Source organism: Pangasianodon hypophthalmus, chromosome 5 (assembly GCF_027358585.1).
Source record: "Pangasianodon hypophthalmus isolate fPanHyp1 chromosome 5, fPanHyp1.pri, whole genome shotgun sequence".
Classification (NCBI taxonomy): domain Eukaryota; kingdom Metazoa; phylum Chordata; class Actinopteri; order Siluriformes; family Pangasiidae; genus Pangasianodon; species Pangasianodon hypophthalmus.
This window is the reverse complement of record NC_069714.1, coordinates 17,226,197-17,245,185: the sequence shown is the minus strand read 5'-3', so window position 1 is coordinate 17,245,185 and position 18,989 is coordinate 17,226,197. Positions and strand designations below refer to the sequence as shown.

The 18,989-nt window shown below is 39.1% G+C and overlaps 1 protein-coding gene across 4 annotated transcripts in view; it reads right to left on the bottom strand.

The window, feature by feature from the left end:
* The window catches only part of ubr3 (ubiquitin protein ligase E3 component n-recognin 3), a 42,214-nt gene that overhangs the window by 5,968 nt on the left and 17,257 nt on the right, over positions 1 to 18,989 (bottom strand). For 2 of the 4 annotated variants that reach the window (XM_034304475.2, XM_034304476.2), the window contains 10 exons: positions 17,895 to 17,983; positions 14,218 to 14,367; positions 13,269 to 13,402; positions 12,267 to 12,377; positions 10,188 to 10,400; positions 9,706 to 9,842; positions 8,519 to 8,604; positions 4,336 to 4,441; positions 2,709 to 2,809; positions 146 to 270 (listed from right to left, as the gene is read on the bottom strand). In XM_034304475.2, coding sequence (XP_034160366.2) covers positions 146 to 270; positions 2,709 to 2,809; positions 4,336 to 4,441; positions 8,519 to 8,604; positions 9,706 to 9,842; positions 10,188 to 10,400; positions 12,267 to 12,377; positions 13,269 to 13,402; positions 14,218 to 14,367; positions 17,895 to 17,983 — 1,252 coding nt within the window. The remainder of the gene's footprint in view (positions 1 to 145; positions 271 to 2,708; positions 2,810 to 4,335; positions 4,442 to 8,518; positions 8,605 to 9,705; positions 9,843 to 10,187; positions 10,401 to 12,266; positions 12,378 to 13,268; positions 13,403 to 14,217; positions 14,368 to 17,894; positions 17,984 to 18,989) is intronic. The other 2 variants (XM_053234048.1, XM_034304477.2) reach the window with 1 other exon arrangement.

Here is an 18,989-nt window from a genome sequence, read left to right as displayed (position 1 = left end):
ATGTATTAAATAACCAGTGCTGATTCTATGTATGCATGCACACAAATGTGCTCTCATTAGCTACCCTTACGTTTGCCAGTAGCCATGGAGCGGCCTATGCTACTCCTACTAGCTGATAGCTGGTTGTGAAAACCATTGACCTTACCTTCTTGGCTGCCCCGCTGCTGCTCCAGGCCAGTCTCTCCTCAGGGGTGAGTTTAATGGACAGAGCAGCCAGGGCCTGAGCATACAGCAGTGTGTATAGCACCTTCACAATTGATGTGAAGTGTTCTGTAAAAAACACACAAATATGGCCCATCAGAAGGGAGGAGATACATAATAAATATTAAAAACAAAACTGAATTAAGTTGGCTAACAAACATGGTACAGGTTACAGGGGCTGTATCCCAGCCTATTAAGACATATGTTTATTCATGAACATGAATTTATTAAACTGATCATTCTTCTTGACACTAGAGCTGCTAAAGTCACTAAAGCTAAAGTCACTATCCCAATGTCCTCCAAGCCAGAATACAGAAGCATCGCCCTATATTCAATACTATCAAGCAACAAAGCAGGAAGGAACATTCATTTTCTATGTACCTGCACAACACAACAGTGATTTCAGTTGCAAGAATGAGAAATTACATGTAATTAAAGGAGCTTTTCTCAATAATATGCAAATTAGGTACGCCCCCCTTTAAAGTGACAAATCCAGACAACTGGCTCAAATAATTCCTCGGACCAATCCTATGGCATGTGGTCTGACATTTCTTCAGTTCCTCATTCACAACTTGAGCTCCTACCTACAATCATTTCACATTTATTGTTTTGATGCAAAAAATGGAAGAAAAACTTATAACAGTGATTTCATATTATCCTGTCATATACATCCTCTATTTAAATGTGTATAGAGGTATTACAAAGTAAAATAAAGCTTGAAAGAAAGTAACAGAAATTGTTGGTGCATGTTTTATGTAGTTTATGTAGCTAGTACAGTTCAGTTGCTTTGCTAACCCGTCAACAAATCTAGTACGATGCCTAGCACATAACATGTAAGTCAAACAAAGTGTCAGGGCATTGTTTAATTTCTGTTTAACTGGTTTATGTGCTATCTAGTTTATGTCTTTAGAGATATATATTTAGCTACTACTGTTTCTCATCAGAACTAAACATCAGGGGGGAACAAACTGACACGAGCGACTTGTCGACATTGAGACACAGGGATCAATCATATGAATGTGAATGCAATGAATATGTGTAAGATAATTATGTTGTCTGATGGTGTGAATGCATGCACGGAAAAGTAAATTGTGCGTCTATTAGAAGTGCCCATCTCAGGGAGTCAGACAGGAGCACAATGAAACTCCATTAATGTGCCATTCGCTTGAGGACCACAGAGACAGCTCACACACCAGTGGGTGTGTCTGTACACACGTGCTCAAGTCTTGACCTATTTGTTCAGCCCTGTAGCTTTACTAAAAGACTCCATTCACACCCGTGTCTCACCGTGATGTGTTAAAATCAATTCTCCATTTTCCGATGAGTGGAGTAAAGATAATTATTCTGGCTCTGATCAATGCTGGATTGACACATACACACATAAAGTGAGTACTGTTCCCCTGAGCTCGACCTGAAAAACAGGCTGAGCAGGGAGGGGTAACACACTTCAAACATGTGCTTTCAAAAAGGCATCGAATTGCCTTTTGCTGCAGTCTAGGTTGGGGCACTCATTTCCGCTCATAAACGCTACTGCCATTTTCCGCATTGGTCATTTTCATTTGAGCAATAATTGAAGCTCAGTGGCAGGTGGGGTGTGGGTGCAGGGAAGAGGCATATCTGCTAGAGTGCTTTTAGAATTGATGCAACTTCACTTAGATGAGCAAGAAAGCACTAGGGAGCAAATAGCACAGGCTTTTTTTTTTTCCCAAACAGACATATGAAACAGAGCCTTTTCATGTGGAGGAGGAATGGAGAAATATTCAAACCATAGCTCTGCAGCATGCATTTCATTTATATACTCTTTAAAAGGATTTATTCCTCAAACGTTCACTCATCTATAGTGTAATTTCCATCCCCAAAAGATTTACAGTGTATCTGGTATCTACAGTGATACCAGCCAGGTATACAAATGAAAGTTAATTAAAAAGAGGGAGAGAATAAGCCAACCCCAAACTGGAAAAGAAACATTATCATTTGTTGACTTTTTCCTGTGCTCCTCTCCAGCCCTTCTGACGAGCTCTACAAAGCTGTGCGCTTGACCTCAGGAGCGTATGACCTCTTCCATTCTTTTTCAACCACCCGCTCCCGCAAGACTGCTGCAATTTGGGCCATTCCCCTCAGCTTTTAGAATATAAGAGCAATGGACAGAGAGATTGAATGAGCTTTTCGTGAGGCTACTATTCACACAAATAGACAGATAAAAAGACTGGAAGGGAGCAGATAAATAGCGTAACTGTACGTTGGAGAGTAGACTTTCTGGACAGGGTTAAAACTGATATTGTCTTCTACAACCTCTCTGTAAAGTGAAAGTTAAAGTTCTGACTCCACAATAACTTATTCTTCATTGCAGTGTAATCGATCATAATGTAATGGTGATAAGAGGGCCAACAGTTGTAAGTATCACCTAAAAACTCCTGTTATTACTGGTACCATAGAGGCTTTAACCGACTTTAACACACCTGTGAGCTTTTCCACAGAAAAGTAAATGAACATGTTAAACATGGTACCTTTGCGTAGTGGCTGAGGCATTGTGAGCACAAAGATAATGAGTAGGGAGGGGACATCTCTGAACAGCATTGGAACCTCAGGATGCTCTTCATCTTCATATCTACACACAGGACAAACACACATTTGTCAGTGAAGAGACACATGAATACACACAGTCGTAATATTAACAATCAGTTTATATTTAATGGGATAGTCCTTTATTAAAACTACTTGTGTTAGATAGTGTTAGATATTACAGGACAATCCCCAAAGTCTACATAACTGATGAAAGTGTTATAAAATATCCTGGCAAAACATTAAATAAAGTGTCAATGGCTTAAAATAGTGAATAAATATCCAGGACTAATGCTCCTAAAATATATCATCATGACAGACAACTGGATAAGCATGGAGGGATTAAATGAAGTGGTATCTAGGCCTCAGTGTTACCATTTAACATAAATTATGTAGCAAGTATTTTTCACAGAAAATGAAGTCTAGAAAATGCTGAAGGTATTTGTGATTTATTCTTGTGGTGAGACAAAGTGCTCTTATATCTGTAAATGTTAATATTCATGTGGCAGTATTGAGGCTGCAGGTTGTTAGATTGCCATCTCCATTTTAATAGGATATTTTCTTCCAGTTACATGATGTGTGTGCTCAAGAGGTCCATCCACTTTCCCTCTCTCCCTTTCTCACCCACAGACACACACAAAAACTCTGCATCTCTGCCAGCAGTCAGGTGGAAGTTAAAGGGACAACACACTATTTTTCTAAGATCTAACTAACATTTCCAAAATATATTGAAAATATCAGAGCATCATTGCTAATGCAAAACTATATACAAAATCTGCGGTTTTCCAGAAAAGGAGACTAAATTCAGCAAGCCGTCCAAGAGGTTACAGATGCTATTTAAATATCACAGGGAGATGGCCTGGGGGAGCAATTGACAGTGCTCTCCTTTAATATCCCTAACAGGGTATTTTTATCACTATATGACTCCCCTCTGAATACTGCCAGGCTCTCTCACAGGTGCAAAAGCTGTCGTACTATGCTAATCAGAAGGAAAAGAAAAAAAAAAAAAATCCAATGTAGAGAGCTATTCTGCTATTTTGTCATGCTGAGCAGAGGATTGGAGAATATAGAGCCTTGGAGAGCTATGAGAGGTGACTACTGAGTACTTATCCAATCTGAGGTGGTTTGGTGTCCTAAGTGGGGGCACGGTACTTAGGGAACAGTAACCTCAATACAGTGGAAATTCTCCTACAAATGCCTTTTGCCACTTTTGTGCAAAGCTATTAATTTAAGTTGCACAAAAAGCTGCGTCAAACCTTCTGGATCTGATGAAATTGAGTGATACTGAATGCTGAAAAGCAGAAAATCAAAAGACCAAAGCACACACACAGAGCTCTATTATTGAGGGACTTAAGGCTGAGGTCGTCCCTTTCTGAGCAGCACAGCACCCCATAATTTGCCAGATGCAGCAATTATTGGTATCTATGGCAACGCCATATGGGTCTCTTTTTTTTGGTGCTCCGTTTCTGTGAGCCCTGAGGAGATGGCACCATTTAGTGTGACGTGAAAGAGGAAGGCTGAATGCAGGAGGAGCGCGCGTGCATGCGTGTGTGTGTGTGTGTGTCTACTTACTCTGAGTCTCTGTGCTGGGTGATCTGTGTGAGTCGAGTCCAGGGATTATAAGCAGAATCAATGCTGTACAGACGCATATGCATGGCTAATACATGAAATAACTGATCTGAAACAGAACAAAAGGACACGCATCAATGGCATGAACGCAAAGCAGAACAAACAGTCTCACTCAGAACAGTTCACAAAACAGGTTCATTCTCAGACACACAGGCATGCACCAAAAGAAAAAAGCTTCCAAGTACAAATTAAATACAACAGCTGTCCTGTGCTTGGTTTTATAATAAATGCTCTTAGTACTTTCTCAGTGTGAGGGTATTTCGGGTCACATATGGCAGACTGTCAAATTACAAATATAATTTAGTGAAAGAACACACAAACATCTATCCTTTACACCGGTATACTGTAACCATAAAATGTTAACCAAATCTCTGAGGGGCATTCATCTGAACATGACGTTTGGGGTCGGGAATCCAAGACTGTGAACAATGAATCATTTGGCCTGAAAGACTCAAAAGACCGTAGACAGCAGTAGACCTCTGCCTTTCTGGCGATAGAAAGCTCCATCACCCCAGCCACCTTTACAATTATACATCAAATTCACACATTCCTGTTTAACAAATAACATGGCATCGAGACTGGCCGTGGGGTTACCAAAATAAGAGACATGAAGTGCAGTATTTCATCCTTCACATTATCATGGCTACACTTTAACCCCTCAGTTGAGTCACTCAACAGCAGCGCGAGAAAAACTCGGGTACCTTCCACACTGGTCCAGTGAAATTCATCAAAACAGAATTTTTGGTTTCTTTTTGGATTATTATTTTTTTGGAGCTGCTTCCAACGAGAAGCAAAGATGGACATACTCTGGTCCAGTAACACATCTCCAAAGCCAGACCATGCTTTGCCATGTACAGACAAAAGCTATTCATTAACCAAACACATAAATATCCATTACTACCCACACTACCGTGTCTTATAACAAAAGAAATTTGACATTCAGCCAATAATGCTATTTTCGCCAGCATTTCTGCCTTCCATCTGCATCCAGATTCATTTAAAATACACAGGGGAACCCTCATGGTTTTGTAATATGTGGTCTGGCTCTGTCAGGGTTGTATATGTCCCCATTTCTGAGGTCATGATGCCAAATAGTGCATTACCAGCACCAGAAGACAACTAAAATGACCTGTTCTCTCTGGAGAGACTATTGTGGAGCAATACTGCCATCTGTAGGCACCACAGTAGAGAAAGAACAAACTGAATGCACATTACCTCTTCATTACATCATTCATTTCAGTGAGATGAGGGTGGAAAATGTTTCATTGAACAACTTATGTCATTGGGGTAAAAGTAAAAAAAAAAAGAGAATCTAAAGGGAACAGTGATGAGGAGAGATCCATTTCCGTCTCTGAACTGCACAGGCACCAGGCATCTCCTAATCACACTTTCTATACCACTATCTGATACACATTCATCTTGCTGGCTCTCATTCGTTAAATCACTCCATCATCCAGGAGCTGGTAGTACACTGACAACTGGAATTGAGACTTCACCATTTCTCTTTCTCTGATATTGATCTGGCTCATTCTCCCACCTGTGTTTATAAAGTACCACCCTCCCCACACCTCAGCACTTTTTGGTCATGCCATTCATCAAATGCAGCTATCTATGTGTGTATGGCAGATATTTATGTGTATTATTTTTTAGCAAGAGGGAGAGCATAGGCATATGAAGACCAGGGTTGCAATTGCCACAGGAAGTTAGAATTCTGGAGATTTTTATCTAGCTTGCATTAATAAGATGCTTGATCTCTGAGCCATATGTACAGATTGGTGGTACTTCCGGGTGGATACCTAGCACTTGGTCAACAGCAGAATTAGCTTGGTTAGGTAAATATGAACAGAAAAAACTGGACGAAACACTAGCAATATAATGGTGAAATCTTGCTGTATTTGGGGCTGTAATGTTGAAAGTAACTCAATACACAACTAATTAGACCAATTAGAGGTCCTTCTGCCTGCCGCTGTAACATTTTTTCCCCTGGTTTTACATGAGGTCTGGTATACTACGTGATATGTGTCTGGTCCTGCAGTTCCACAGTACAGAAAAAGTGATTTATTTGATTATGTGATTAAATTTTAAACTCACTACATTAAAATCATCCATCCCTATTAAACTAATGAGACAACATGTCAGAGTTTTGCTTTATTTAAAGTTGACCTTCTTCTACTGCAAGTTACCTCTTCCCTACCAAAATCCCTACCATTAATCCACAGTACAATGATAAAACAAGATTAACACTAATATTTTTCATAACTCAAAATACATAGCAAAACATCAGTGCTGAACACACAGGGTCCTGTTAATCATGAAGTGAGAAAAACGGGGGAAAAACAATACAATTTAACAGCCACGTCCATAGCTTTAGTAGAAGACAGCCGGAGTACTTAAACACCATTAGGAGTCTTATTTCTTAATTTTTTTGTGGTACACAATATCTAAGTATTTTTTCTGATAGTTTTCTGATGTCTTGGGTAGATCGCTAGGATAACAGTGTTATACCACTGCAGCACTACAGGCCTTATAATAAATATAGAACGTGGGTGCTTTGCTTTACAATCAGTTGCATCAAATGATCTTGTATTGATGCACTAATTTGATCTACTACTAGAAACACTTCGGAATTCAAAAAGACACTCCACATCTATCTTGATCAATTCAAGTCCAAGACAATATTATATTAAAAAAGGCTTAATCGATTTCCTCAAGGGGTAGTTCATGAGACATGCACAAGGATGTTTAATAAATGTAATTCCTAATGTAATTCCTAACCATTCCTAAAGGTAAACATTTAGGTTCTCAGAAAAACTAACACTAAATTAATTGCTTTACTTAATTAATTAATTACTACATTAATTGCTTTGATACCAGAGAACATGCATTTAAAAAAAAAACAAAAAACAAAAAAAAAAACACCCACTGAATCCTTAATGAGAAAACAGGTTCCATCACTTCCATAACTCTGTTTATCTCCAGGCTTGTTTTCTCTCATTCCCTAAATCCATTTCCTTTCCTTTCATCTAGCAGCTGTCTTCTAGACCCCCTGCTTTTCTCTCTCCCCTTCTCCTCCTGGGTTTGCCATGAAGTAAATTTGGCCAGAGCTGTGCCCATATTCTTAATGTAGCTCGGCGGACGGTGGTGGTGGAGTGTGAAATCTCTTCAGCTCCATTCAAGAGTGACAGAACTTTTCATGAGAGCCCAGGGACATGACCAGCACACGCGCATGCACACACACAGCTAAGAGCAAGAAACTGAACAAGAAACTTATGAGACATTTAAACTTGACAAACAATGCAGTTTTCCACAGATCTGAAATATATCTGGGTGGGGATCAGGGGATTAGGAGGTGGCTGGTGAGTACAGGACCAGGTCCTAGCATATTATATATTATATATATATATATATATATATATATATATATATATATATATATATATATATATATATATATATATATATATATATATATATATATATACACATACATATATATATATATATACATACATATATATATACATACATATATATATACATATATACACACACACACACACACACACACACAATAATACTTAAATAGGTTTAAATCATTGTTATTTGCATTGTTGACTTTAACCAAAACCATAATGCAGGCTTATTTATCACTAACTGACTTAGGGTGCGTTCACACAGCAGGCAAAAGTGGCCCACAGCCGATATTTTTCTTCAAATGTGACAGATTTGTTACTTGTATGGCGCGAAAAAAAAAAAAAAGGATAAAATAAATAAATAAATAACAAAAACACAGAATCCGACATTTTCAATTCTGATTTGGGACACTTTCATATGTGGTACTGAAATCCAGTGCATACCCAATACAACCTCTGTCTGAACAGGCAGATCGGAATTAATGCAACTTTTATGTCACACCAATTAAATATTCATCATAATCTCATGCTACCGGAAAGGAAAGATGGAGAATAACAGTGAAGGAGGATTTCAGTGGTTGGATAGTGAGGTAACAGACCTCAAACATTTGGGGTGATGTTGCTGAACAAGAAAAGTAGAAGGCACAGAGGCAAGGAATAATGCCAAATGTGTATGGCTGTCTTGGGCCGGGTGTGTGTGGGTTAACACTTACTGAGACAGGAGCGTTTGGCTGCAGCACTCGCCCCCCCACTACACAGGTTCCCACCACGATGAACCAACTCCAACTCCAGATTTGTCCTGACAGAGAGAGAGTGAGAGACAGACATGAAAGAAAGCATAAAAAGTAAACCTGTCGGAAATGCTGGCCTAAGCAACAGTGCGTTGGAAGTGGCACATTTATGTTTATACTGATTTCTATGTAATGAATGAATGAATGATATTACAGATTGTCTAGTGACTAACACATTGCTATAAACACTTTTAGATTAGCTAAATGCACCATTAAAAGGCACCAAACTCCTCAAAAATTAGCAGGTCTGTCTGAACATGGTAGCAAAGCAAAATACTCAAGCTTTCCTGAATGACAGTGAAAGAGATTGATGGAGAGAGACAGAGAGAGAGAGAGAGAGAGAGAGAGAGAGAGAGAGAGAGAGGGAGGGAGGGGGAGAAGAAGAAAAAGAAGGAGAAAAAGAGGCAATTTTCCCACAGATAATGCAGACGTGCAACTTCACCTGGCTGCCACTGATAACGAGTTGAGCGTGAGATGGTGGAATTTTCCACTGCACTGTTCAGCCAATGAGGAAAAAGAGGACACAAAACTGGGGACCAGAACTGAAGGAGGGAGGGAGGATAGAGGAGAGCGGTTTGGGGGGAAGGAGGTCTGAGCACACTAGCTATCACTGGGGAGAAAAAGGAATGGGCTTCAAAAAAAAATTTTATATTTCTGCCTACAGCATGTCAGATTCTTGAATGAAAATGCTGACAAATAGGCACTGGGAGCTTCTGCAGTCATATGAATTTCACAGAGAAAGTAAAGCACCAAGGGAGTGGACATTTACTGAATGTACTCTATTAACACCAATCATGGGCAGATTAAAATTATATCAGAATGTAGTAAAGCCAAATTATGTGCCCAGATCAGTTCACTTAAGCAGAAAAATATTTAAAGTCTGGCTCAGCCAAGATGCTTTCCCTGCAAGTTTGGCATACAAACGTGGTTAAGATTTTGAGGTCAAATTCCAGAAACTAGTGAGCCATAGATGGAGCCTTCATTTAATCTTCAAATGTTGAACTCTGTGCATGGACTGAATACTGACTCAGTTGTTCATCGCTTTGGATAAAAGCACCTAGCAGTGGAATAAGTGCACATGTGTATGGTATATGGCTCATAATGCTCACCTGGCCACTGAGTACATGAAGAGGAAGTCATTATCGGGTGAGCCAGGGTTCTTGCCGTAGTCCATGTACTTCTTCTGCGTGGCGTTCTTTATGTCTTTAATCACAGACTCCATCTCTTTAGTCAGGTTAGACTCCGTCTGAAAGGCAAATATTCTCAAATCAATATTCAAGTAAAAGAACACACATCCAGAGGTTGCCAGTATTCGAGGGCTTTAAAGGGTTTAGTGTATGGAATATTAAAATAAAAGTTCAAACACACTGAATCACGGTCCTCAAACATGCACAACGCACAACATGACAAGTTGTTAAATCTGTGAACCTGTGAACAATTACATGACTGTCAAGTTCCACACACTCACAAAGCTGTTATTCCATCCAGCCTGGGAGTGTGGTGAGGATGGAAGTGCTCACACTCAGTGATGGACACATGGGGATGGTAGAGACAGTCTAATGAGTGCTATTGGGAGAAGTGTCTGCCTTACACTGGTGCTTACGGGAAAGATGGTCAACTGGTCCTGCAGATCCTCCACCTCTTTCACTAGTGTGGCAAAGTTCTTGTTGCTGGGTGTGTGCCAGGCGCCCACCTCTGTACCACGCCCCGGCTTGCAGGGCAGGACGCTGTTAGCGAACTGGCGACACAGCGGACATGTGAACTCGCCCTTATCCACTGAGAAACCCTGCAACACCTGGTCATTCTGACCCAGACATAAAGAAGAAATGAAAACATAGAAAGCCTGGAGAAGAACATCATGTACAAACAGTACTTGTGCCAAAAGTCTTAGGCACATGCAAAGAAATGCTGTAGAGCAAAGATGCCTTCAAAAAAATAATTAAATTAAATGTTTCCACATTTAAAGAAAAAATAGTATGAAGAGCAGTAAACAGTAATAAATAAAACAAAGTCAAAATTTTGTGTGATGCCCCTTGCTTTAGAGGGAGGAAAAAAGGGGGGTGGGGGGGTGGAAAGGAGTAGTCTCAGGTACAATTTGTGCAGTTTTATAAGGAAATGAGCTGTAAGTTTTACTGAGCATCTTGCAGAAGCAGCCACATCTTGCAGAAGCAGCTTCTGGAGACTTTGACTGTCACACCTGATTCTTATTTTTGCAGCAAAACCCAGCAGCCTTCATTATGTTTTTTTTGGTCTGAAAAGTGTCTCTTATGTAATATGCGGCTTTCTTTACTGACATACAAACATTATTCTGTAACATTTAATTTTGTGCTGGAAAAATAATGTTTGGAAATCTAAAATGTTTTTATACTGATTTGATAATGTAGAAGTCATAAAATAAAAATCTGTAACAAAGTTTGTACTAAAAAAAAAAATATTTTGTCTAAGACTTTTGCTCAGTACTGTATATCACATCAGACTAAGGGTCAAAGGTTAAAGACATGTCTACTTTACGCAAACACTGAAAGTAACATACGATGACTATGTTTAACCAATTGTGGATATGTAACATAGACACAAATGAACAGCTTCTTTGTATTTTTTAAAGGAAAATAGATCAATATATTAAAACTTGCCCAGCTGCCCCACTAAAGGCCCATACAGCACACACTGACAAATCATTTTCCCTTTCCTGATGTCAGTCTTCACCCTGTCTGCTCACATCAGAGCTTATTAAAGCAGAGAGTGATGTCGTATTGTGCCCATTATCATAAACGTCACAAGAGTGAGTGATGGAGCGAGCACTTCTGAAATATCAATTTGAGAAAAGTCATTTTGATGGATGACCTACTAATGATGTGTCATATCTTTGAGAAGGACTCATCTTCATGCTCTCCCTCTCAGCAAACTAATAAGGTAAAGGAGGAAAGGGGTTGGAATAAACACTTACAGTGCAGACTATTGGGCAGTGACTTCAACCTTATAATCACTGTTTCATTTCAAACACAATGCACGGGAATGAAAACACCCAATTGTTCTCCTTGTCAAACTACTTTGACACAGCATTGTATATTACACATTTCTGAGCAGTAAGTGGAATAGGTTTACATGTCCTAACATAGAACAGAACAATAACAGATGACTAGTTTACAAAGGCGCTCTATCAAGATAATTGGTATTCATTAGTCATATAAAACAAGCACCAGGCCCACTTCTGAGAACACACTCCTGGTAAACAACAATCACTTCATCAATGCTCCTAAGACTGCAACAGCCCAATGAAATGCCAAAAAAATTCTCCAAGGCCAGTTTTGGAAAATGATGAATCAAAGCCTTAAGCATTAGTGACAGCGCCAGTGTGTGATGTCGAATGCTGAGCATGGCAACCATGCTCTCCTGCTGATGCCCTGAGTATATCAGATCACAATGTGAGCCTGGAAAAGCTCTTTAACTATATGTAGAAACTATATGTAACCTATATGTCTACAACTGGGTACTAAGAGAAATTGCTAAAATCCTGTGGACAACCACACTCCCAGGTTAACTTCACATCTACTCCACTATACCGCTCTGTATTACACCAGACACACACATTCCTCTTACTGATTCCTCCTCATGATTGTGCTGCTGATATTCTGCACAATGCTCATGAAACAATTTTAAATCCTCTTACCCGTAGAGACTCCATGTAGGACTTGTGGCAGTCTATATGCAGTGTGTGACCACAAGTTTGCACATACACACCACCATCCCAGCCAATGGAGACAGACTGCAGACAGGAACTCTGGTGAAAGAGTTACCATTAATCTCTTACTACTGAGTATTTAAGGACAACACATTACACAGCTGCAAGAGACTCATGTTGAAACATCTAAACAGAGCTCACATCTATCCAGTCTGTTCCTTGCACATTCTATTAAGATACAATTAAACCCATTACATTTCACTAACGACAACAAAATAAAATGGAATAAAACACAATGTCACCTAGCTTACTTATATATACTGTAACACACAATTTAAAGGATGCACATTCATATTAACAGTTTAAGCAGATTATTGTTATCTCAAAATATTACCAGATTTGAATTCTTTATTAATGCTATGTTTTCTCAGCAACTGGTTAATGTAAATGGTACAAAGACCTGGGAAGGCCAAAGTTTTGTTTAATGTGGCAACAGGATACTAAATCAGAGATCAGAAAATTAAGGCTTGCATAAGATTTAACTTCATTTGCATTAAATTTTATATTTAAAGTTCTTAAATAAATGAAATTTTGCCCAAATGTTTGTTTATTTTTGAAAAAAAAAAACCAAACTTTTTGTACAATTTAAATTAATCAGATTAACCATTTTGATCAGAACAATACGTATTTAAAAAAAAAAAAAAAAAAAAAAAAAAAAAAAAAAAAAAAAAAAAATTCAAATATGAGTGCAATGTTGATTAAGCCTGCTCCTGAGCAGATCTGAGCTTACAGACCTGCTTGGTAACAAGTCCAACAACAGCATTCAGGATCGTGTCAAGCGATTCAATTCAGATGATTGAGAAATCCATGTACTATGAACAGGAATGGTTAACCAACTAATTGAAAACCCATGCACACACCTAGCGTGTGTATCCTGAAGGTGATACTGTGTCCTGTGGCAGAATCAGGAACAACATATCAAGTGCATACCTCTTTAAAGTAACGTTGCATAAGCGCTAGTCTAACGTCGTTAGTCGCCCCACACGTGTCCTCAGGGAAGATCCGCTCATCATCACTTGTAGGGAGCCGCTTTGCCTGATCATTACAGCAACGGTGCCCCAACACTGAAACCACACACACACACACTTTTCATGAGTGACAACGCTATGCTAATTAACGTTGACATTTCCATTTATGGAACACGTCATATCATTTGCATACAGTAATGAAGTACCATGTCAATGTCAAAACTGTGATACGCATGTGAACAGCAGCAGCATTTTCACAGCTATATGATCGTCATTTATATCACACTGTAAATGACTGACCAAGTTAACAGGTGGGACAAAAATAATGTTGCTAATGATCTCCCTTTAATGTCCATTATCCAGCTGTATACATGTTTTTCTGCTTTGACACATCAAGTCTTGCTAGGTGAATACCAGAAGACACTGTTTTGACCTTGACGCTACGCATTTCACACTTGCTATACCATACATCATCCTGGTGTGGTAATTACTAATAAAACAAGCTATTAGTTTTCATGAAACTGAATGAGAGATTCTCGGGTCCACATCAGCATGGCAGAAATTACTCTACAGAAGCTAGGTTCTGTTCGAGGATCAACAAGTATGATGAATGAAGCAATTAAAATGGTGGCGTCTAAGTGGTGTCATTAAAAGAAGTGGTGCAATGCGTGCAGGCTCAGGTGCTGTGAATAAATGGGGCCGTTTAATAGACGCTATAAGAGAACTGTGCTGTGCAGCAGCAAGAGATTACAGACTGGCTATAAAATGCTTCACCTGTTGATGGAAACCTGTAAGTCTACAGATTAAATTTAGCACAGGGGCTGATATTTCTTTTTCATCCTGGTGTCAAATAAGAAAAAAAATAAGAAAAGATAAAACATAACCAACGAGTGTATGGTGCGTCTGTTCACCTGAGGACGCCTGTAATAGCACCACCAGTCCCGTAGGTCTGTCTTCAGTTGAGGGGCCGCTCTGGCCGCATATTACACAGTCATAGAGAACCTCAGAGTCAAGAGGCTCAGCTGAGCTCACGTCCATCGCTGCCTCCACTTCAGGACATTCTACATACAAACAAACAAAGGAGCTCAAACAGAGACCTGGTTCACACTTTTACCCAGCAACAGTGAAGTGGCAGATAAATCCATACACTGGAAAAAAAAAAACAATTTAAAAACAAGCAAACAAGGATGGACACTGGCTTGATCATGAGTGGTTCTTAATGGACCATATGGCTGTTGTAGTTCATGAAGAGACTGAAATAACAACCCCAGTAAGGATAAAAGCAAGCTGATGAAACAATGCATAAAGGAACAAGAGTTCATTTTTTTTTACCTCTGTTTCTAAAATCCCACAGTGATTAAAATGGGAGCAGGCAGCTGTGTGGCACTGCTCAAATGGTGTGTGAAATACAGCACAGCCACCAGTGCCCAGAAAGGATTTGGAAGAGCTCCAGCAATCAGAAATACACACCGCTGTTAATTTAGATCAATTGTGAATTTGCCAGGAGCAAACAAACAGCAACAATGAGAGCACGAGAGAGGACAGGGACTAAAATAGAATAATTGAACATGAGTTACAAGAGAGGTAGACTGGTAATAGTTAATTAGCTAAATTATGAGGACGTCATTGCTTTTCTGCCCTCTCTTGGTTAAATTAACAGATTGTGGAGGTTTGGCCAACCATGTGTAAACAAAAGAACATTAGATGTAATGTAGTGTAGAAAAGCTCTGTTATCTGGACAATATTTGAAGCAGCCTAATAGACTGCTGTTTGAGAAGGTCAATGGTGAGGGCATTAGATATAATTAACACATTCCCTCTTTCCTCATTAAAAAATACAGTGCACAACAGTGTGCAGACTCTTAAAAACAACCTAGAAACGCTGTTAAGAATCTGATAAAACTCACAAAGCACAGAGCTAGCACAGGTCTCTCAGTCCATACACATTATTACACTGCTGTGTTAAAACTACAAACAGGGGATTAAACAGGCTAGTGAGGGAAGAACTGTATATATCTGTTATAAAAGAACTGATAACACAAACTAACTTGTTTCAAAGACATTTCACATCATTAAATAAGCAACGATAAAAGGATCAAAAGTATGATGTGTCATTCTTGGATAAAAAAAAAAATTGTTAGTGCTGCAAAATTGCTGTGAAAGGGGAATAGAACACTTTCTGATATGCTGTTACTGAAAAAAAAGAATCATCACCACATCACTCCACACTGTTGTTGATTATTTGCCCTAGAGTCGTGTTTTACTCCTTACTTACACTATATGGCCAAAAGTATGTGGACACCTGACCATCACACCCATATATGGGCCTTCCACAAACTGCTGCCACAAAGACAGAAGCACACAATTGTCTACAATGTCACAGACTGCACACCAGGCCTCCTCACCCAACATCAGTGCCTGATCTCACAAATCCCCACAGCCAAGCTCCAAAATCTAGTGGAAAGCCTTCGCAGAAGAGTGGAGGTTATTACAACAGTAAATGGGGGATTAAATCTGGAATAAGATGTTCAAAAAGCACACAGGAGTGTGATGGTCAGGTGTCCACAAACTTTTGGCCATATAGTGCATCATATTAGCCCCAGTAATGTAACTCCTTGATAAATACAGACAGATATTAAGGTGTTTATCAGCAAATACAAATCAAAAATTCACTATAGTGTGAGCATTTATTATAATGTCTAATAGGGGAAGAAGTTGTACACCTTTTGCTATATCATACTAGCAAGCAATAACATCATTATATATTTTGTGTTTTCATCCAGAACACAGCACTCTTGCCTTTTTGTAAATACTGTTCAGCTTGCCTATGCATCCTTCACATCTAGTACTTTCCACAATTTCAATGACCTCCATCTCTGAAGATTAATTACTTTTTCAAAATGTTAGAGTGTGTTCAATTCAATTATAACATAGGGCAACAAATGCCAGTGTGTTTGGATTGATTTATTGCTTTAGGGGGCAAGACAGCTGGGAAAAAATGTTTTGTTTGGAAGTCAATGTGACAGTGTGGGCCTCGGGCAATCTCACAAAAGCCATTTCTGATGGCGCGCACACACACACACACACACACACACACACACACACACACACACACACAGTGCCGAACAAGGCTTATCAAAAGAGCAAATGCACAGACTCAGAACATTTGACATCATTCTAGTTCAGACAAAGCACTGACAAAGCACTGTACACAATCACAATAGCGGAGAAAAAATTTCATATTTCATGAAACAGGTAAAATGCTACATGAAATCATTTAATGATCATCTTCAGAAATTTGAGACACAAATGCCGAACATACAAAAAGCATATCTGTGATAAAAAGCCTGGCAAATAAATATTTGAAACCTTGTTCATGTTAAATTTCTTTGTCTGAACCCAAATTCTCATATTCTCTTGGTTTCATTTCCCAAAAAACAAAAAAGAGAACCACCACTGTTAAACAGAGTGTGTGTAAACATTATTTGTACAGATGTGCGTGATCAAGTCACCTTGGCAAATTTCCCCCTCAAATATTGATTTTCAGTGACCTTTTCTGTCAGTCTGGTAGAGAAAGGGTGTTTGAGTAGGAGGGATCATTTTTCATTCCAATAAGGTGGAACACACCGGGCACCAATGATGATAAAGGCAATTTTTCACATCAAATCTTACTGTCAGCTAAATATTTGCTTTTTGCTGCTATTGGTGCAAATGAATCAAGCAAATCTACTTAAACAGAATGCAAATGAATCACCAAAAAATAAAAATAAAAAAATAAATAAATAAATAAAATAAAAAAAATAAATCACCATTGACATTCTGCTTCAGTTCAGCAAACCCAGACCTACTAGAGAGAAGAAATAAATGTTCTGTTGATAAATCCCTTACTGCATAGGCGCAAGAATTAATTTTACCAGACTAGGGTCATCCGCTCCACGTATTTGTGCTTTACCCTATTACATGTGATTTGGTTCATCAAATAATTATCAAACCCACCAAGTAGTACACAGGGTTCACTGGGGCTGGAAATTAGACACGCTGGACTAAATTATCATACGGAAACCTGTTGCCCTGATATATATATATATATATATTATATACACATATACACACACACACATACATACACTCGGCGCTCTCTATACCATGAGACAGAGTTATATTTAGTGCTGCTAACTGCTGAAAACCACCATTATTCATCCCTTAACAACTCCACATGGGGTCAGTCCCTCTGTGTCTACAGTGCTGTTAGCACTCTGATCTGCTGTCCCTTCAACCAGTGAGCTGTTTCCCCTGAGAAAGACGCACACACAGTCAAAAACACGCTAACGAGGCCTGGGAAGCTATAGTAGGTGTCACCTTGCTTGCTTACCCCCACAATGAAGCACTTTCCTTCAAGGACTTCAGGCAAGTTTATTGAGTCCACAAACATATAATTGTGAATGTGGAGCAAAATGGGAAGTGTTCAGTCAACTTTAGGTCAAGCAGACTCAAAAAAATCTATCATTCAAATATAAGTTAAGAAGGGCAGTTAAAACTGGACACTTTGACTCTAAAAGCAGCAACACTCGAGTAATTACTATGCTTACCAACATCCATGGCTGTCTCCATGAAGCTTTTCTGCCTGGAGGCAAATTCAGCCAGTAGCTTCTGCTGTCTCTCCCTGGCCCTCTGCCGCCTGAGACAGTAGAAAGGAGAACATGTGATAGGAGTCAATAAAATATACATCAATAAAACATCAAACAATAAAACCAGGTAAAGTGTCTAATTTTAAAGTCAGCAATGGTAAGATCAGATGCAACACAGTGTACAGCAGATAGAGATTGTGTAGATACATATTATGCTTGGTAGGGCATGGTATGAATTTACCCCCTATCATTAGTCCTCCTCCTAGATGAACAGCTGCTAATCATGCTCATGTGTAGAAATAAGAGATATCTAAATGTCAGGATTTGGCTGTGTTCCTCTACTGTCTACGTACTCCGGCAGCAAAACCGAGTAGCTTAATAAAAGGACATAAAGTAGCGCAGACAGGAACGATACACTTCAGTTCCCGCCACTGACAGCGTCAGGGACAAAGACACGACACTGAAAAATGCAAGGTCCAATGCCATGCCCAAGCACTGTTCCCATGGTAACCATCAGCTATAAAGTGTAGGTGTGTGATTTGTCTTGACTTGCAGGTGGCACCTGCCCCATAATAACAGGTGCTAATGGAAGACTTATAGGCTGTTCCATCACCTTTAGAAAGGGAAAATCAGACGGAGAGTCTATCCACTAAAATCTGGTAAAGGCAAAATTCAGATCAATCGAACACAGCGCTGGAACAATAGGACTAGAGCAACAGCACTATCATGACGAGTAAATGGTGTAATTATTACCACATTTCTACTACAACCATGATGTCTGACACATGCATATCAAAAATCTGTATAAACTGAGATGACAGTATGCCAACAAGAGGAAATCTTAGTTATATCAAAAATGTTATAATATACCAGCATAGATAACGTGACTTATCAAGCTACATGCCTGGAACTAACATTAAAAACAGTGATTTTAAAAAGTAGAAAATATAGTATTTCCACATTGTTTTGATACACTCAGGTAAACTTTTGCTTTTTTGCTCCTACTGGTGTAAAAAAAAAAAAGAAAAAAAAAGAAAAAAGAAAATCTATTTAAAC